Genomic DNA, 20,878 nt, shown 5'->3' on the forward strand with positions numbered 1-20,878 from the left:
ACAATGTAGTTACAGTAACACGGCTCAAAAAAACCCTGTACTGGTACTATAGCTACTATATACACAAATCCTGTAAGTCCTGCCCTGCTCTCAGGCCATATGTGCAGCAGAATAGTATGTTGACAGGGAGGCTGTACCCCATTGCCCTTCAGCGTTCATGAATACTGTCGCAATGTGGTTTATACGGTTACCATAAGATCTTTTTATAGTCACCCTTGTTTTCTCACTTATCATTCACTTTTGTGTGATACAAAAAACAGTTTTGCTGACTGCTCTTTACTCACACATGTGCTCATGTAGACTTTTCCTGGAAGAGCTTGATTTCTGGATTGAGAGATTAGGTTACATCCTTTGTAGATCAAGCATTATGCTCTGTTTCAATACCATGTTTAGCTTGCTTTTTGTCTCTTGACAAATAAAAGCTTACTTGGTTCCAAAGAGCAGTTTATAAACCTTGATTTTTTTGTGATAAAATTAAAAAAAAATTAAAGAGCTTAGAAAAGTAAGGCAATTTTTTTTCCTATTGATCTAACATGACAGAGCTAATTGATGATTTAGTTACCTGTAAGTGCCATGTTAATTTGTGGGGAATTGCTTTCACTAATACTATGTGTCCATTTCTTTTTTCAGATACTTCTTACGACAGCCATAGTGCAATAATTATGGATGTACGTTAGCCTGGGCGAGCATGTTTTAAAGTGACAGTGTTAACATCAGTGTTTGAGACTGTATTTTTGAGTTTGCATTACTTCTACAGCCTCTAACCAGGAGCAAAAATAGCAGTTTCTGCTCTCAGCTTTCCCAAGTTAAAAAATTTGCAGACAGGAGACGTGATATAATGAGCACATCATCACATGTCTGCAGGGAAGACAGTTATGAATTTCAAGGGCAAAACTTTCCTGCCATCTCTCTGATTGAAAAGGAGAAAGCAAAACCTTTTAAAAAGAGGAGAGGCTACCAGAGGAATTGTATTTTCTTTTTGCTGGAAATACTGCAAAAATGAATATTTTGCAAAGGAATTCAGAGCCACAGTTCCACCTCTTAAGTAAGTAAAGTAACAATGTCTCTAGGAACTCAGTATTATTGGATGTTAATAATAAGTATTTTTAAACCGTTAACAAGAAAGAGTAAAAAGAAAAGGGAAAGTGTAGGGTAAGTTCACGATGCTCATTTACTGATCTGTATCTCTGTTGTATTCTTTCACAAGAAAGTAAATCTCTGTGGAACAGACTGAAATGGGCATCTTTGTAGAATTCGAGGCTGACCAAAACGTGACTTTTGAAGAGCTCCGTAACAGAGCTGAGCGGCTAGAGGCTGTTCAAGAAAGATAGTAGTAGTGAAGAGTCGTCTAGGAGTTTCAAAGGAAGCTGAAATTTTCTGAATGTCTGAGTGAGAGCTGGGTAGTAGGGGGAACAGAGATGAGATACAGACAAAAATGAGAGAAGAATAAGTTTGAGAACATTGCTCAAGCAGAAGGTAAAAAAAAAAAATGTTAGCATATTGTGTAGTTTTGTATTGTGGGGTTTGAAAATTTTTATAGATCAGGATGGTGGACTTACGATGCTATGGAGAGTTGAAGAGAACTGCAGCTGTCAGGATCGTGCTTTCAGTTATGCTTGTGTATCTGCAATAGCATTAGAGTTGCAGGTATGGGACAAATTAAATATTGATCTGATGCACTAATGATGCCAACTTTGAAGTTGTCAGCACAGAAACAGAGGCTGCTCTATCAGCAAGCAATAGTTTGCTTGTACGTAATGCTGGGGATATGATAACGTGATTTGTTCTGCAGCTGGAGATGGTTTTTTTCTCTCCACAGGTGCTTCCCTCGAGGTGTGCTCGCAGTCCCATGCCATGCTTAGCAAATGAATGCACAGGGTGGAGTGTGCTGGCTGCTATTTAAGTTCCTTTGAACTCTCCAGTGAGACACGTTTTTCATGCTGTTTCCCAGCAGCCCAGCTTTATTTTCTCTGCTGGGATCATTTTCTTCAAGCAGTCTTTTGTCATATTTTCTGTTTATCCTTTCTTTAAAGTTGCCAGGTCACCCCCATTTTTGTTGGCCAAAACCAGTCTGACTTGTCTCTCTCAGCAGAAACATCTTTGAGCACTAGACAGCCCCATCTTTGTAATTAGCTTTAGAATATACATCCTCAGCTTGTTCAGTTTCCAGAGGATATAACTGGAATCAAAATTCCTCTTTTTGCCCCTTGGATGCTGTTTTAGCATCCATAACCTTTATCTGGAATCTGGACATGGTGCTGGTATGGTTTTAGCACTCCATCACATCTTAGCAGCAGCCTCCTCTCAGTGACGTGATGTTAGCAGGCCTGCTGCTCAACCTGATGTCTTATGAAGTTGAGCTTTTTACTCTTCTGAACATGCAGAGAAGCTTGAGATCAGTTTTGGTAGTTGGTACTCCTTTATTCCCATAACCATGAAACTGTGGAAATACTGCAGTCTTATGGAAAACAGGGTCCTACACATGCCCTTTCCTATCTGTTGCAGTAAAGGCCTTTATCAAATGACTGACCTAATGTAATCATCTTTCAAAAATAAGGTATCCATGTTTTCATACCAAGACAAGTAGTTGGTAAAGATCACGGAAAAAAATACCTTATCACCCTTCAAGAGGCTGGTCCAAAGGAAGCACCCAGTACTGCATTTTCTCTCTGACTGGTATTTGTAATTCATGGAAGGAGTTGTCAGTGATAAGGAGAATCTTTCTTGCTCAAATATGTTTGCTCATTAGATTTCTGTGTGTGCTTGGACTCAACATTGTCCGGTTGTTTCACCAATGAGTGAAAATACTTCTTGCCTCTTCCCACTGTACAGCGTTACATAGTTATATTCTCCCTCTTGCCAAGTTATACCTCTAGGTTTGAGACCTGACTGCAGTCTGGTCAGCATGCAGACGACTGACACATAAAAAGCAGTAATAACAGCATTTTGAGCTAGAGATCATATATTTTTGTACTTTTTCCCTTCTGCCCACCCTGAGAAATGTTCCTGTGCTGCAGTGCAGTATCTGAGACATCGCAGAAACAGTGCTGGCTCTTGAGCTGTCTGTGTGACCATGGAGCCCAGGGAAGGAAGGGAAGCCGGTACGTTGTCCACCGCTGCCGAGGAGGGGCTGGTTCCAGATGGCAGATTGTGCCCCAGCTGCAGTGCAGGGGCAATATGTGCTAATACATGGACTGCAAATTTGCAGGAACTTGGGTCACTCAGGTTACTCAGAACAGTGATTTCATTTGTGGGTGCTACTTTTTGTCCTACTTTGTTGATTCATCTAGACCACAGGATTAAGGGATTTACATTTTACAGGTAAGTATGAAGAACTTATACAGGTAAGTATAAAGAACAGTAATCCAGGTATGATCCTTAAGAATATTTACCTTAGAATCATAGAATGCTGAAGGTTGGAAGGGAGCTCTAGAGGTCATCTAGTCCAAACCTTGAAGTTCTGGGCTCTTTGTTCAGTTGTTCAGTGGTGCTTTGTTAAATCCATACTATTTTTAAAGTCTCTATTCAGACAACAAAGCAAAATAAGGATTGCTGAAGGCTTCAAGGACTAAAGTGATTCTTATAAGGAAAGATTTGTAGATATAACTCAAGGTGGCATGTCAGAAGGTAGGAGCGAAGACAACTTTAAAGGATATGAAAGTGCATTTTAAACAAATTACTTTTACCTTTGTGTAAATGAATTTTAGCATGCATGAACAATGTGTTAGTGAAAACTCTTACTGTGTACAGGTGAGAACAGTAGATATTGGATGGCAATATTAAATGCCTAACAAACTAGCTTAGTGGCCTGACTTGTACAGAATAGATCACCGTTTCTTTCATTATGAAGTTTCAGTAGTTGATTAGTGATCTTGCATGGATCTGCAGATGTAAGCTGGGGTTGAATCGATTCCCCCCCCCTATCCGCAGTGTCCCCCGCGCCGTGTCCCGGGCAGCGCCGGTTCGGGACCACGACCCGAGCGCGCCTTGTGCCCCGCAGAGCCCCGCGCCGGGCGGCGCCGCCATTGCCGTGCCCGCCCGTAACGGCCGCGCCTGGGGGCGGGGCGGCGGCGCCGCCATCACGTGGCCCCGGGCGGCCGTCACGCGGGCAGGTGGCGGCCATGAGGGCGCAGCTGCTGCGGCCGCTGCTGCGGGCCGCGCTCCCCGCCGCGCTGCGCCGGCCCCTGCGCACGGCAGCGCCGCGCGCCGCCTTCGCCAAGGAGCTTTTCCTAGGCCGGCTGTGCAAGGTGAGGCGGCCGGCGGCGCCGCGGCGGGGAGGGGAGAGGGAAGGAGGCAGCCGTTGGGGCGGGGGGGAGGCGGGCGCGCGGCGTTGCCGCCGACCCTTGGGGCCCAGCGGGAGCTCCCGGGGCCGCCTGCGCGACGCGGAGTCCCGCATCCCCTGGTGCGCGGGGTCACTGGGTGAGAAGGGCTCGCGAGGGGCACGGGACAGCGGGGCGGCGCAGCCGCGGTGTGGCTGCTCGTTGCTCACGAGCCGGCTCGGAACATGCCTGTCATTGAGTCAAATAAACTGGAAAACGGCACGGTTCGAGCACACCAACGTGCGTTGAATCATGGATTCCTCACACAAATCTTGCCAAGCAAAGGATTGTGAAGGGGAGGGACCAAACTCCATCACATAGAGCACTTTCTTCCTCCTCAAATTTCAGTGTGTTCACTTTTTGAGAAATAATTGTGTTTTTCCAGGCCATGATTTTCTTGGGAGCATGAGGAATGCTTTTGTTTGGGGAGAGCTTGCAGGTGGGGATGTCTACCGTTCGGAAGGGGAAAAACAATAAAAATCAGAAGCACACTTCCCTTGTAGTCCTTGATTTCTTGTATTAGTTGCTGTTGTTTGGTGTTGGTTTTATTCAAGGCTGTACGTGGCCGTCTGGCCGTACTGCTGGTTTGGTGTGACCACAGTGGTTGCGTAAAGAACCAGCCGGCCCGGTCGGTGCTGGGGAGCGGTGCCCACCGGCCGCGACTCGTTACGCAGGCAGAGCGAGCCCCGTGCTTCCAAAAACAGCATTTGTGGTCTGGCCTCGGAAAATGGGACAATATTAAAATAGTTTTGATGCAAAAGAAAACTAATTATTTAATCCCTAAAAACGATGAAATTCACGGTCAGTCGAGGATCTGTACATCCTAGTAGCTCTCAAATCTCTTTGCTGATTCTTGTAGCTTTTTCAGGTACTGGCCTTGGAATTATTTAAGTATGCAGTACAGTTCAGTACTCTAGATTTCATCAGATAAGGCTCATTTTGTTCCTAATTCCACAAATCTCAGTTTCCGCAGTTTTTGAGAGTTAAGTATTTGGAAAGCATGTGTTCTTAAACTTTTGTTTCAGTTAGATGATTTGTGTTTTGCAAAAATACTTTTTTTAGGAAGAGGTATTTCCTTACCCAGAAGTGAAAAATGAAGAACTAGAGGAGATCAAGCAGTTTGTGCAACCTATAGAAAAATTCTTCAGGGAAGAAGGTATGGTTACTAGTTTGGTATGTGTGTAATATGTGTAATAGATCTAGTGGTTGCGAATTGTTTAATTATAGTAGTTGTATAGATTGCTATAATTTAAATATTTAAGTTACTCAATGTGTTTATTACCACTTATGTCATGCTACTGTATAGATACCTTCATGTATAGTTTTTTTGTGTGTAGATTACTTCAAAGATGAGGAAAATAAATAAATCTTGGAATCAGAATACAAAACCCAACAGCAAGTAAAAGAATTCAGGAATGGAAGTAGACCTTTTTTTTTCTTAATAGCTCAGTTGCATGTAGTTGTTTTCTGCTTAATATACTGTGACTTTTTTGTGAAAATTGTTTGTGCTATTGTACTAAAACTGTCTTTGCAGCAAAATTCAGTGGAGGTTATTAAAAGGTGAACTTAAGCTATAAAAAATCTAAAAATCAAAGCTTTCTGTGTCTTTTGAGACAGGGTAGTGTGATTCAATCTGGAAAAATTTGTGTTAGCTGCATACATTTCAGTTAGGGTCATGGAGTGTTTCTTCTATTAGTGATATGGCATAAAAGCTATTTCAAAAACAGTTGCAGAAAAGTGTTTTCACAAAATGCAATGTTTGAGTTAGTTGAACAGTATCATCTCAGATTTCCAGCTGACAAAGCTACTAGGTCCAGATGGCTAAACACGGCAGGAGTTTGAAGAGACCTACATTTCCATAGATTAGAATTTATGAGATCCGGATAATTTACTGTAATACTTTCATGGTTGAAATTAAGAACTTAGGGAGGCTTTTTTTTTTATTCTTTGCTCTGTTGGGGACAGCAAATTATTTGAGTTTAATTAACAGAGTTAAAAAGCTGATATTTAAGGAAGGAATGGAAATGTCATGTCAGAGTCTTAAATGATAATGACGGGAACTGCTCGTCTTTGTCTTGAGTTCTCAGCAGTTTTTATTCTGGTATTCAGGATATCTTAGGGGGTGATAAAAATAGGTTAATGTAGCAGCATGACACAGTGAGAATCTTTATATGGGAGGCATTGGGTAAAGAAATTCATCTCAGCAGGAGTCATTCAGGAAGCCCGGCGCTCTCCAGAGAGCTGGGAGGCTTTTGGGATTAATGGAGAAATAAGAGATGAAACATCTTTCCCTGCCATGGCAGCTGGTGGCATACGAATCATTTCTGCTACAGGGTAGATTCTTTAAAAGTCTTGTTAAAAATGTGCATTCTTTCTGAATAACTTCTCTTTCCAAAGCATCAGAGTTTTTGATTGCCTTCCCCCATTAAGTTTTACAAAGAAGTTGCAGAATCATTTAGCTGTGGTGAATACGGAAGTTTCTTTAGGCAAGTGCCCTGGCTTCTGCAGAGTTGTTTCTTTTCAGTTATATTTGAACCATGGCTTTTTTTCCTTTGTCCGCAGTTTTCAGCATTCCTGAGCTGGCTAATACATAGTTTTGCTGTAACCCTATAGAACAGCTCTCGTAATCCCCCAAGAGTTTGAATAACTCATAAGAACAAGATTTCTGCAGTTATCCTCTTTGTGTTGTTTCTTTCTGTCTTTTTTTTTGCATGGCTTGGACATAGTTCAGGAAGCAACTCCCAGAAATGTTTAGCTTAGTCCGGTCATGGAATTTTCTTAAATATGATGCAATTTTTGCCCATTTTTATTTGTACTAACAAACAAACATTGCAATTATAAAAATGTCTCAAATTTTAGTGGATTCTCAGAAAATTGATCGAGATGGAAAAATCCCACCTGAAACTTTAAAAGGTCTGAAGGACCTGGGTCTCTTTGGCATGCAGATTCCAGAGGAATATGGTGAGTAAAAGATCATAAAGCAATAACCCCACCGTCATCTGGCCCTTCCTTAATAAGTAATACACTTTGGGGTCTTGCCTGGACTAATCTATATTTAGTCACATGAGCCCAGGCTTCCTCTCAAGGTAACAAAACGACGTAGGCAGCAGGAATGTAGTTGTGCGGAGAGCTACACGTACTCGTAGCTTAGGCACCTGTTAGATAACTAAATTGAGAGGTGTAAATCCCCCTTGGTGCAGCATTTCCTGTTCGTTCCTTTTCTTGGATGCAGCAGAGAAGCTTGATGTTGTGGAACTTGGAGTATTAGCTGATTATACTGAGTTAAAAAGTATAGCCAGGCAAAGTGCAGTGTCTCATGGAATAGATTTTTTTAAAGCTGTCACCTATCATGGCCACTCAGGAATATGTTTGGCCACCTAGAGGTATAAAATTTTATTTTCTATTTCTTAAAACTGTGGTTTTTGTATAAAAACTTTCCTATACAATACTGAACTTGTATCTAATGTCTTGAGGTAAACTTGTGTCTTGCAGGATATAATAATGCTAACTGAGATCTGAGACATTAGTTCTTCAGAGGGTTAACCCCTAAGTTTACAGAGGAACTTTAAGGCAGATGTTAATCATATTCTTATTGATAAAGAGAATTTGGGATTGCAACTAATAAATATCATAAAATACATAGAGTAAGAAAATAGATCCTCAAATCTATTTTCTGTTGTTAAAAGTGCAGATTTTAAAGAAAGGAACTCAGTGGAAGACAAAACAGTGTTTTACCATCTGTAGAAACTAGTTTCAGTTGGGGAATACCTCGTTTTTGTGAGGCACAATGTGAAATGTAATACATTTGGTGACAACCAAAAAGAGCCAGAGACACCTCAATATTTACTTAGTGACAAAGCAATATCCTGTTTCTCATAGTATTCTTGTTACTCGTTATTTATTGTATTAGCACAGAAATTTGGAGTAATTTTCAATACCAAAAGTTCTACATTTTCACATATTTAAACAAGTCAGTTTTCTATCATTTGATGGATTGTGGTGTATTTGCTGTGCATGCACATCTACACTGACGCAAACACACCTGCGTTATGAGTAAAACTAAATTGTCCCCTTCGGAACAGCTCATGCTTGTGGAAAGAAGTCCCTGTTGCAAAACGCATCGTTCTGGAATGACACTGCAACATGGTATATATGTGTGGACAGGATGTATCCAGTATTGAAAGCCCTAAGACTATTAACTGGGGAATATCTTGTATTATTGATGTTTTTTTTTTTTACTTGAAAGGTTTTTTTGAGGGAGGCAGGGCAGGAAGGAGGTTAAATTCTAAGGCAGCTACTTAGAATTGCATGAATATTTTTTTTCCAGGTGGTCTTGGTCTATCAAATACCATGTATGCCCGTCTGGGTGAAGTCATTTGCTTAGATGGATCTATAACGGTTACTCTGGCAGCTCACCAAGCTATTGGGCTCAAGGTAACTTTCTTCTTTCCTGTCAAGTAGTTCTGTGCTTACATAAAAAGGTGAAAGGAAGTTTGGTGAAATACAGAAGTAGGTGTGGTAACTAGGCATAACATGTAAGAAATATCTGTGAAGCAAAATTAGGTGCAGTGAATTCAGGTGGGTCCTTAGAGTGTCTAATGGCCTCTGCCAGTGGTCCAGTGTAAGATTTATCTGCAGCGTAAAGGTTGAGCCTGATGTATACAAGAAAATGGTTAATCCAAGATGCATTAGATAAGGATTCTTAGAGAAAGTACTTTTAAGCCATCCAAAGTTTTGTAGCCTGAACAAGCCTGATATGCGTAAGAAATAGTTGTGCAGGTGTAAGAATCATAGAATGCTTAAGGTTGGTAGGGACCTCCAGAGGTCATCTAGTCCAACCCCCTGCACACGCAGGGACACCTAGAGCACGTGGCTCAGGACTGCGTCCAAGCGGGTTTGAAGATCTCCAGAGAAGGAGACTCCACAACCTCTCTGGGCAGCCTGTTCCAGTGCTCTGTCACCCTCACTGTTAAGAAATTTTCCTTAAGTTCCTGTGGAACTTTTGGTGCTTCAGTTTGTGGCCATTTCCTCTAGTTCTATTGGTGGCCACCAGTGAAAAGAGGCCAGCACCATCCTCCTCACTGCCTCTCTTGAGGTACTTACAGACACTGCTCAGGTCCCCCCTCAGCCTTCTCTTCTCCAGCTGAACAGGCCCAGCTCCCTCAGCCTCTCCTCATAGGGCAGATGTTCCAGGCCCCTGATCATCCTCGTGATTATAAAGGATGGGCAGTCTCTTTGCCTGAGCCTTTCAGAGAAGCAGCTGAGTCTTCAGTTACAGTGCTCATGTAGTGAAACCCACCCTAGAAGGCACTCCTGGTATTTACCATTTCCTATTTTAGTGTCTGGTAAGTATAACCTTATTAGATAGTAAATTAAATCAGACATCATTTATTAAACTCTCTTAATATTACCTGGTTATGCCATATAATCTACAAAGTAAACTTCCTGAACTTGGTGTAGTTTGTCGGCTTAATTTCTTTTCACGCATTTTGGTTGCTGAAAAGTTTCATACTAATTTCTTTATTTAGGGAATTCTCATTGCTGGCACTGATGAACAGAAAGCGAAGTACTTGCCTAAATTGGCATCTGGAGAGCACATTGCAGCTTTCTGTCTCACAGAACCAGGAAGGTACTCTTTTATAATCATAAAAATCTGAGGAATACAAACACTATATATTTTTTAAAAAACTTAATTACAGTGGTTGGTTACTGTATTAAATCTTTGCTACTTTTGAAAAATTATTAAAAACCCCTGCACTAATAGTGAAGGAGCCACCAAAAGTAAGAGGAAGAAATTTTGATCTTCTCTTTGGGTTTAAAAAAGGTATTTTTGTAGTAGCAATTTATTTTCAAAGATAGAGTTATTTTATGAAGCTTATTTATTGACCATGCAAATTGTTTTAATGCATAAAAGATGCCTCTTTTTAAAAAAAAATGTCAGTGGTTTACTGTGTGATTGTTGAAGAAACCGATTGAAGAAATTTGGATGTCGGATGTTGAAACTTATCCATACAAAATTAACAGCTCAAAACATTTTTAAACTTTTGTCATCTAGAATGACTCACAGTGGTGAGATGTATGAGCTGACTGCCTTGTTGTGATGAATTAGAAACCTCCCAGCCATTAGTGTTGGCTTTTATTTGTCATGTGGCAGAATTTTGACCTACCCTCTAAAATCTATTTGCAGCTAAATTTCCTATTAGCATAGACGTTTTAAAGAAGTAATCCATGTAGATGGTTCTGAAGTGACACAAATTAAAGTGCTTGAAGTACTAACCATGTTCTGAAGCTCTTTTAATAGCCTTATTTAGCTCAATTTTGTTTTTAAAAAGTCTTAATATCTTTAGTTTTCGCACATACCTTAGTTCTAGCACACAGTAGTAGTAGTTTTGAGAGCTCACTCATGAGCTTTTTGAAAAACAACTTAGATCTTTTAAACTAGATATGTTTTAGGATAACATGCTTATCATGTGTTTATATATGTATATGGCTCAGCTCAGCAAAATTTCTTGCAGTCTTTTCTTGCAGTGAATTTCTTGCAGTGAATATTGCAGTCTAGGAGGTTCTAATCAGTCAGGTAACTTAACTAGATTTCCAGCAAGTTTCTAGATTTAGCAAGTTTCCCTCTTACTTAAGAACTACAATTTATATATCACTGTTTAGTGCAATCATAAATGTCCATTTTACAGGATGGGAAGAGGGATTAAACTGTTCTTCTGACTTTTGAAGCATATTTGTTTAATCATTAACAACTTTTCTGGCTTTTAGTGGAAGTGATGCTGCATCCATCCAGACAAGAGCAACCCTCAGTGAAGATGGAAAATACTTCTTATTAAATGGCTCCAAGGTATTTGCTCACAGAATGAACATAGGACTGTTTTCTGTTACATGTTCTAGAGAAAATATCTTTGTCTTTTGCAGCAGTGCAGTTAGTTGCTTTTGCTAAGTAAGAGGTTGGCCTAGGAGCTGCATCAGGCTCTTGGGAATTGCAGTCAGTTAAAGCTAGTCAGTAAAGACCAGGTCAAAATGAGTCATGTCATTTTAAGATTAAAGAGAATAGAAAAGCATCCATCTTGGGCATAATCTTCACTAAAGTGCAGGTGAGAAAGGTAGTAGGGATGTGCTAGAACAAACAATGGAAAGTGCACTCTTAACGATGTGCACAGATGCAGCGGGTTTGACAGCATTCGATTCATTACAGACTTAATCTGGGGTTGTTGGTATATTTGTCTGTGATATGAAAAGACCCAAGCTGTGAGAGAGGCCCTGTGGATGTGCCCTGATTTAGAATATTTTTCCTCAGAGATGAAATTAAGCAAGATGGGACTGCAGTCTTTTACTTAGGTACTCGCATGTGTTAAATAAAAAAAAAAAAATAAACATTTGTGAGAATACAACTTACATTTTATTTCAGTTTATGTCAAATATAATACAATCGATTTTTACAGTTGTTCTGAACTTGCTTGTGAACTGAAAATGCATTAACAAGAGGCAAAACTAGTAAGAGAACAGCAATTAGAATTCAAGGAAAGAAGGAACAGTTCTTCACCACTCTGTTCCTTGTTGATGTCTGTTATGAAATGCTTAAGAACAGCGCTTACAGAACCAGAATAATTATGCTTCCTTCTTTCTGCTCTCAAACAGGTTTGGATATCAAATGGTGGCATCGCTAGTATTTTCACAGTATTTGCTAGAACAGAAATCGTTGATAAAGATGGAACACGGAAAGACAAAATTACTGCTTTCATTGTAGAGCGAGATTTTGGTGGAGTCACCAGTGGGAAACCTGAGGATAAGTTAGGCATTCGAGGATCCAACAGTAAGAATCATTTAACAGAAATTGTTTAAATATTTTAATGTTTTAATTTTGTTTAGATATTTAGGATTTGCAATCCAATTAATATCTATTCCATATAGCTGTCTAATGCTGATGTTTCTTTTCCTGCCTTTTCTTCTGTAGGGTCAGAAATAAAAAAATCCATATTGTATAAGCCCTTTCAGCACACTTTGAAATTCTGTAATCATGCAGTGAAAAAAGTTAAACAGAACACTGAGTAACCAAGTAGCTTTAGTCTAGGACTAATGGTTCCTTAGGTTCTTTTTAAGTTTCCTGATGACCGTAGTGCTTTACCACCTGTCATTCATATTTGACTGGGGTATCCATTCCATAAAACAGAGAGTTGAAGGCCATCATCCTCTGTTTGCATAATGTAAAAATTCCAAAATGTAAATTAATTTACATCAAAAATTGGAGCCAACTGCGGTTAGAATTCTGTCTTCTTTGGCAAAGCCCTTTAGTTCCATCATATGCAGAATATTTAGGAGAACTGCTTATTGCTACAAGAAGAGCCATTTACATCCTGATGACATTTAAGTATGTCTGTGTAATAGTTGAACTGCTGTTTACTGTCTTTCAGCATGTGAAGTACATTTTGAAAACACAAAAGTGCCTATAGAAAATGTTATTGGTGAAGTAGGAGGGGGATTTAAGGTAAGCTGTGAAGGGTAACCACCGTTAATATTAAAAACCTGAAAGAAACTTTTCTTTATTCTGCACTGATGCTTATTTGGTAGCACCAACACTGAGCAGTATTAGAGGGCTTATCTTATGTGCTTTATCTTAATTGGTTTCACTGGTGTAGTGCGAATCTCAGATTTGTGTCTGCTTCTTCCTAGTACTTCAATTATAGAGAAAGTTTTGCTATTTGATCATTTTGAGTTTTTTCATTTGAACCTTTCCAAGCTCCCAGAAGACTGGAGCATAAGGTGGTTTTCCAGGATCAGATGATAGTACAAGAAATACCGGGAATGCGCTGAAAGACTCCCTGCACCACTGATTTCTCGGTGTCACGTCAGCGAAATGGGAAACTCTGTAAAAACCACACTGTTTGTTTTGTTATCATGAGCCTTTTCTGCAAGTCTGATGCACATTTTTACAAAGTACCTAATAGCCCTTCTCAGCTTTGTGTCCTTGTGTAGTCAGCAACTCCAGATCTACATATTAATTAAACTCTTTCATTTAATATGGTAAACAGAGCTATATATGTACAGTTTCTTTTTCAAGTAATTTTCACGAATTAAAAGGTGAGAACAATTATTTCTTACTATAGTTCTTAATAAGTCTCATGCATTGAACTGAATCCCGTTTTTCTCTTGTTAAGAAACTCCTAAATTTATTTTCGTACACAGTGGGTCTGCATTTCATCTATACACCTTTCGTTCTTGCTTTCCTTTCTTGTGTGGTACTGGAAGACTCAGCAGCAGAATTTTGACAACAGGGAAGTGATGTTTGAGGCAGAGAAAGAGACAGAGGTGGGAATGAAAATAGTCATCTATAAGGGAGAAGTTAGTTCTTACGGCTGCATCTCAAGATGTGTAGCATATGGAGAAGAGAGCTGAAGGAGGAAAGCCTCTATTTACAGGTCAGCTCCAGAGAAGGTTTCCATTTGAATGTTGGGTAAGCACATTTAGCAGAAATTTATTTTTCTTACCGCTTTCTTTGATGAATCTCAGCAGTGTTGACTAATTTGAATCTTGCAGATAAGTAAATTTTTAACCTTACTTTAGTTTGAGTAAAGGGTTACTCCAAGGTAACTGGGTCATCAGTATCTCTATAACTATTTCAAGTAATAAACTGAATCTTGTAGATCACCTTAAATACAGGGGTTTTTTAATCGGTATTGCTGGCAGGCTAAATGTTGTATTGACCAGTTTGAAGACCAGTGTCATAGGATGGAAGCATATCCCAGTGATGAATGAAATCCAGGAAAGCACTGAAGTAGGAATCATCCAGACCTCAGGAGAAGTGTTGTGGCAACAATGTTATCTTTTAAAAAAACTATTAATTTTCTTAACAGATTGCCATGAATATCCTAAACAGTGGAAGATTTAGCATGGGCAGTGTGTCTGCTGGAATTATTAAAAAATTGATAGGTGGGTAAAATTAAGCTTTCTGAATTCTGAATGCCATGCAAAAAAAAAAAAAAAAAAAAGGTGCATGAAGCATATATCAGAGTTTGTTCAAAATAATGACTAGTCTTGAGCAACTTAAATCAATATTTTAGTAATATAAATAATTTTAATAATATATGTTTTAATGTTAAAATGTTTAAGAAGTGTTGTTAAGGCCTGTAAAATACTTAGAAGCTAAGTAAGGCTTTTACAACATGTACTAGGAATGATAAAGCAGGAATAGTTTAACTGTGTGGTTTTTTTTTTTTTTTTAAGAAATGACAGCAGAGTATGCTTGTACAAGGAAACAATTCAATAAGAAACTGAGTGAATTTGGATTAATTCAGGTAGGTAAAAGAAACCTCAAAACCTCAGGCAGTGCTTCATGTTGAGTCATCATCATGGTCACAGATGGATCATGCTGGAGATCCCTGTGTTACTGTTTAAAAGAAATTATTAGAGCTAGTGAATTTGTGTAGCTTTAGTGCTGCTCTCATAAGTCATTTGTATACACTCATTTTTATAAGTCTGGAATGATAAATGTATCATTTTTAAGATTTTAGTCTGATGTGCAGTATGTTCTTTTGAATAATATTTGAAAAAGCACATACAACAGTAGTTGTGCTTTGAGCTTCAGAAATGACTGGACTGGATGAGTTCTTGGTATTGGAATTATGTCCGATTTCTTTCATCTGTTCTCGCTGCCGTTTGTCAGGAGAAGTTCAGCCTTATGGCCGTGCAGGCGTACGTCATGGAGAGCATGGCCTACCTCACGGCGGGAATGATGGACAGGCCGGGCCTTCCCGACTGCTCCGTGGAGGCCGCCATGGTCAAGGTAACTTTACAGAAAGACGGGCTGAGGGCATTAAGCTAATACAGACAAATGTCCTTTTTTTTTTTTTTCCCAGCATACCTTATAGATTCCTGAGAGACTCAAGGATAGCATTTAAACACATGGCACAAAAACTTGAGCTACATTTAAAAAAAAAAAAACACCTGCAGCATTCTCTTTTTCTTTATTTCTTTTGATACTAGAGTACCTCAGGTTCAGGCTCTTGTCATCATATGAAATAAAAAGTGGATACGAGAAGTTTGGAATTTTGTGGTCCTCTAGAATTCTGTTTTTATGGAGTTTGAGATACTTAGGTTGGCAGCTAGCAATATAGGTGAGGAGCTTCAATCTTGGCTTTCTTTCAGACTCAGTTGCAAAATACATGAGAGAATAGGTAAGCAAGAGAGAATCAAGCCTGCCCTTTCTACTGGAATGTCACTATTTAAAGCATTTCTATAACGCTGGGATGCTGCTGGCCCCTTTAGAATTCACAAGGTTTCACCCCATCCCTTACTGTGTGGTCAGTCCACAAGAACTCATGTTCCCATAAATTTGTGGAGATGAACGAGCTCTAAACCACCAAAATCATGTTTTCTTCCTGTTTATGGCTTTGAATAACCTAGGAGCATTTCCTAACAGAGGAATTTTCACACATATACGTGTGTATGTATATATATATATGTGTGTGTGTATATACATATACATGTGTATATGTATATATATATATATACACACACACATATACATACTCACGTATTAGTGTGTGTATATATACACATTTTTTTTTCCCCAAAAAGAGGCGCTTAGCTTGGGCTAAGGTATATAACCTGGGCCATAAGCATACAACTTCAGGCAGGCTTTAAGCAGGGCCAGGGTAAAGGCATTACAGAATATTACAGCAATGTCATGTAGATAGAACTCTTTTATTAAATCTTTTGTGAGAATCTTTTATTCACCAGAGTAAGTAAAATACTATTTCATGCAGGTGTTCAGTTCGGAGGGTACATGGAGATGTGTAAGTGAAGCCCTGCAAATTCTTGGAGGCCTTGGCTATATGAAAGAGTATCCCTACGAGCGCTATCTCAGAGACAGCAGGATACTTCTCATTTTTGAGGCAAGTATGAATATACTCTGGTATCCCTTGGGATGCTTTCCACTTTGTAACCTGCCTTCTGTGTTTTGATCTCTATACAATCAATTGTATAATGGACTCTCAGATACCCAGTTGTACAGTATCACTTTAATTTTGTGGTTTCCTTTTTGCCTTCCAAACAGGCACACTGAAGCACTTTTACACTTATTTAATATGTTCCTTTAACAAAACAATCTAGACCTTATATTTTATGTAAAATATATTGAATAATCTTTCTTTGCAGTATTTATTTATGTCTAGTAATGACAGGCTCAACCTTTCCACAGACAAAAAAGTTAAAATGCTATAATATAGTTACAGTATGACAAAGTGCACACTGTAGGTTTATGGAAGGATGAAGAAGGCAAGGTTTATGGATGGAGGAAGAAATTTTTGAATACTAGAAAAAAAAAGAATAGGAAGACAAGCTACAGATGTGCTTGGAAAGCATTCATTAATATTGTAAATTATTGCAAGTAGTTAACCAAAGAACTGTCTTCAAAATTATGCATACATGTGCGATAAAAACAGTGTTTGCTCTTAATATCCCCTAGCCTCTGCAGTCACGTCTTCTGCCTCCATAAGGTATTTAGCCAATAAAACCTATTTTCAGAAAAAGTTATAGAAAATACTAGCATAGCATATACAGATTTTTGAAATGCTAAAAATACTTTGTACCTAATACTGACTCCAACTTTCATCTTTATATTGTGTTTTCTGCAGGGAACAAATGAAATTCTGCGATTGTATATTGCTTTGACGGGTATGCAATATGCAGGCAAAATCTTAACTGAAAAAATTAAGTATGTCCTAATTTATTGCTAATAACTTTAACAAATTAAACACAAGTTGATAATTGTTTAGCTATAGTTAAAAGGCGAAATTATTTAGAAAAAAACAAAGATGCTGCTGCCTTAGAACATTAACATACAGCCAGGTTTAATTCCTAGCTCATTCTGAAAATTTTGCTTGGCATTCCTATATTCCTGAAAGGCTCTCAATCGGGCCTCCTCCTTGTTGAATTGTCCCTGTGACTACATTTTGCAAGCAAACAGTAGTCTGCACTCTGAAGGCAGTTAACATCTCCTTTTAAAGATAAGCAAGGCATCCTTGAATGAGGCTAACTATAGCCTATTAAAATTTTAATATAGCCAATTAAAATTTTAAAACTCCTTGGTCACTAGGAGAGTTCGTATTAGCATCTTTCACTGTAATTTGTAATTATAGTTCCCTCCCTGCCTTAATTTTCTGTTACTGATGCTTGTGTGCAAGAAGACAGGGAAATGAATGTCCTTTAACAGCTGTTGTTTACTCAACATTTTAGAGAAATCAGGAAGGGCAATGTAGGAGTGGCACTGGGGGAATTCCTACGGAGATTCCAGGACGCAATGGGCAGAAAGGTGGATTACGGGCTGGTTGGTGAACGTGGAGTAGTGCACCCCAGTCTGCAGGTAAGTGAGGAGAAATACACTGCTTTATTCAGACATGGATCTGGGCCATTTGATTTTCTTCACTGTTGATCAAACCATTATATCCTCTTTATGTAAGACTGTATATAATTTAAGATAGAATTTTTTAAGATTACATTTACATTTTGTAAATTTAAGATTTACAAAGTTAAGCAGCTGTCTGGAGGAGGAGCTGTCCTTCAGGAGTAAGGACTTAATTATAGATATTATATGCGTGTATATCAAGGAAAAAAAAGACTATAGGTACTTACACCAGGTTTATATACAATTTAGTAATTTATAATTTATATAAATTGAGCTTCATAGTATCAAAATCTTTTAATGGTCAATGGCTTCATAAGCTGTGTTACAAAACACAGTGCTGTAAGTTCCAACTGTGTGTCTCAAGAGAAATTCAATTTTTTTTTTTTTTTGGTCATTCCTGCATCTTATTGACCCTTTCACAACTGGCGCTCATTAAGTATAACACCCTCCCCAAATATGTTTTTTCTGCTTTGTAGGAAAGTGGCAAGAAACTTGAGGAAAACATTTATTATTTTGGAACGACAGTGAAAGGCCTGCTAAGCAGGTTTGGCAAGGTAACAATACTGTTATTCTGTTATCTTTGTTATTGAGTAGTTTCACCAACCAGACTGGCCTCACTAGCATCCAGAGTGGACTATATGGGGATGGCAAAATCTAAGAGTCCTTTTGCACAGTTCATTTTCATTGATCACGAGAAAAAAAATTGAAACCATATACTCACTTTTTGAGATGAAACCTCTGTTTAAAAAAAAAAAAAAAAAAAAAAAAAGCAGAAATCCTACCTGCTCCAGTACTTTAAGTACTTCACTGTAAGCAGTCATTGCATCCCATTTCTCTGTTAGCAAATGAATAGGTATGCCACTAATTTTTAAATTCTACTTACTGATTCATGTTCCCCAGCAAATGACTCTATAGCATGCAAAGTGGAGCAGTTAGTTATAGTAAAGGGACTGGTATTCTGGATTTTCATGGATTAGAGTAGTTACCTGATGTGTTCCAAGAATACTCATTAAACAAGGGCCTACATTATTGCACCCAAACTCTCAGATGTTTATAGCTATTTACTAAGTTTGGTACTTTACCTTGAGTAGTTTACACATTTACCAAAGAGCCTTGATGGCATGCAGTTTTTGGCAACAGCCAGAGACACTGTGAAAAGGTGGAACCCACTTAATCCAAAATTTGCTGGATAGATGGTATCATAGAAATTCTATATAAAAATTAACTGGCTATGGTAAATAAATAGGAGTCTAAATAAACAGTATGAAAAAAGTTGGACTGAAGTTTTAAATGGAGAAAATACAAGCTAATCATTTTTACTCTTCTAGACAATAGTGGATGAGCAGCTGATTCTGAAGAAAGTGGCAGATATAGTTATTAATTTATATGCAATGACAGCAGCTATCTCCAGAGCGAGCCGGTCTATCAGCATTGGTCTGCGAAATCATGACCATGAGGTAAGTGTGCAGTATGTTAGGTGCACCCGTCTAAAGTCTATAGATCACAAAGCTTAGCAATAAGTAATTATTACCATTTTTTTTCTTGCTAAATTTTTAGTATCAAGAATTTGGCACTAAACAGCCTGTGACTTTTCCTTGAAATGCTGCAGCCCACATTTTTCACATTCTTTCAACCAGCTACTCGACTAGCCTGTGTTTCTCTCAGTGCTGAGGCAAAAGATTTTTTTAAAAAACACATCTCCTTAGGAAATTGTATTTGTTCTCTTGAACCTGTTAACACCATGCAGTTCTTTCCAAATGCTTTTTACGTTAATAAAAATGTGTTCACAGAGAAATGAGGAAGTTTCTGTCGTGATGGTAACTGCTTTGTAGCTCAAAGTTTTGTGGTAATGATTATATTGGAGAATAAGTACATTGCTACAATTAAGTATGTGACAAATCCAAACTAATTAACCTCAGTGTTTAATGATCTTGTCGCTTCAAATTTTGTGTGTGTTTATTGCAGAGAATGGCCTCTCATCAAGTTTTCAGTGAAGGGGTCATCCCAGCTGTGAGAGCCTACAGACAGGGGAAAAAATCACAGGTGTTAAAACTTGCAGCATATATTACTAGATTACAATGTTCCATACCAAGAGAGAAAAACAAACTTTCAGAAGCTTAAAGTACTATATTTTTACTGCATTATTTTGTTTATAAAATCAAGGAACTAATTGTGTTACTCTTTTCTCAGGTGCTTCTTACAAATATCTTCTGCACAGAAGCATATTTCAAGAATAATTATGCCATAGCTCAATTAGAAAAACGTAAGTTCTATGAACTACTCTACTCTTGTGGCTTTCACAGACTCAAAACAAAACTAAGTATTTAATATTGTTATCAGTGAATCATTTTTGCTCTTCCTTTAATTGAGATGAATGACATAACTGGTACCTGTTGAATATGAACTCTCCTCTTGCATAGATAAACTGCTGTGATACTTTTTTTTTTTTTTTTTTTTAGAGAGATCCCTGAATCAATAAGGAGGAATATAAAATCTGACAACATGAAATCTTCCTTTAAAGAAAATACTAACTAAAAATAAGTCACTGTTTAAATTACTTCCTGCCCCTGAAGTTTAGATACAAGTATCTAATTGTAATTTAAACAGTGACTTATACCATACTCGTATCTAAACTTGGACTCTAAAATCCTTTTTGGAAGAAATTTAGGAAAGCTGTTTTCTGTATTTTAGTTAACTCTCGTTTTCTTTGATAGATGCGGACGAAAACCTGGATGACAGTATTAAAAAAGCTGCAAAGCAAGTGCTGGAAAAGAGAGTCTATATTTGTTCTCACCCACTGGACAGGACATTCTAATTACTTTAATGACAGCAAATGAACTGCAGAAAATTACTGTTCATTTACAATCATCAGGTTGTCATGGCGCCTTAAAAACAACTAATTCATGAGTTTAGCAATTATAATCAGCTATAACTATGTAAAGTTTTCAAATCTAACTCTGTATAAAGAAGACTAATAAAGAAATTTTATTTAAATCTCCAGTTATCTTACTAGATATGTGTGTGTTTTCTTTTCTCTGGGCACCTGTTTAAAAGTTTATTCCTGTATCTTATCAAGAACTTCCCCACGTTTTGTTGTCACTTGGCACTGAACTCAGGTTGTACCCTGGCCCAGTTGCCTACTTCTTATTTG

At 38.3% G+C, this 20,878-nt stretch overlaps 1 protein-coding gene across 1 annotated transcript; it reads left to right on the forward strand.

Annotated features, from left to right (window-relative positions):
• The first annotated feature begins 4,118 nt into the window (after positions 1-4,118).
• ACAD9 (acyl-CoA dehydrogenase family member 9) lies at positions 4,119-20,727 on the forward strand. The gene is made up of 18 exons (XM_088522851.1): positions 4,119-4,247; positions 5,382-5,475; positions 7,179-7,280; positions 8,647-8,753; positions 9,848-9,948; positions 11,088-11,166; positions 11,964-12,138; positions 12,737-12,810; positions 14,177-14,252; positions 14,547-14,617; positions 14,986-15,105; positions 16,088-16,216; positions 16,958-17,037; positions 17,559-17,685; positions 18,204-18,281; positions 19,056-19,184; positions 19,918-19,990; positions 20,442-20,727. The coding sequence occupies exons 1-18, from the start codon at positions 4,122-4,124 to the stop codon at positions 20,540-20,542; spliced, it is 1,842 nt and encodes a 613-aa protein (XP_088378977.1). The 5' UTR covers positions 4,119-4,121; the 3' UTR covers positions 20,543-20,727.
• Positions 20,728-20,878: the final 151 nt, after the last annotated feature.

This window comes from Tinamus guttatus, unplaced genomic scaffold (assembly GCF_059628265.1).
Source record: "Tinamus guttatus ecotype Peru unplaced genomic scaffold, ASM5962826v1 Tinamus_guttatus_pri_ptg000169l, whole genome shotgun sequence".
Taxonomy (NCBI): Eukaryota; Metazoa; Chordata; class Aves; order Tinamiformes; family Tinamidae; genus Tinamus; species Tinamus guttatus.

Coding starts and splice junctions, on each gene's coding strand:
- ACAD9 (XM_088522851.1), top strand. CDS start 4,122: ATGAGGGCGCAGCTGCTGCGGCCGCTGCTGCGGGCCGCGCTCCCCGCC. Junction 4,248..5,381: donor TCCTAGGCCGGCTGTGCAAG/GTGAGGCGGCCG, acceptor TACTTTTTTTAG/GAAGAGGTATTTCCTTACCC. Junction 12,139..12,736: donor AGGCATTCGAGGATCCAACA/GTAAGAATCATT, acceptor ACTGTCTTTCAG/CATGTGAAGTACATTTTGAA.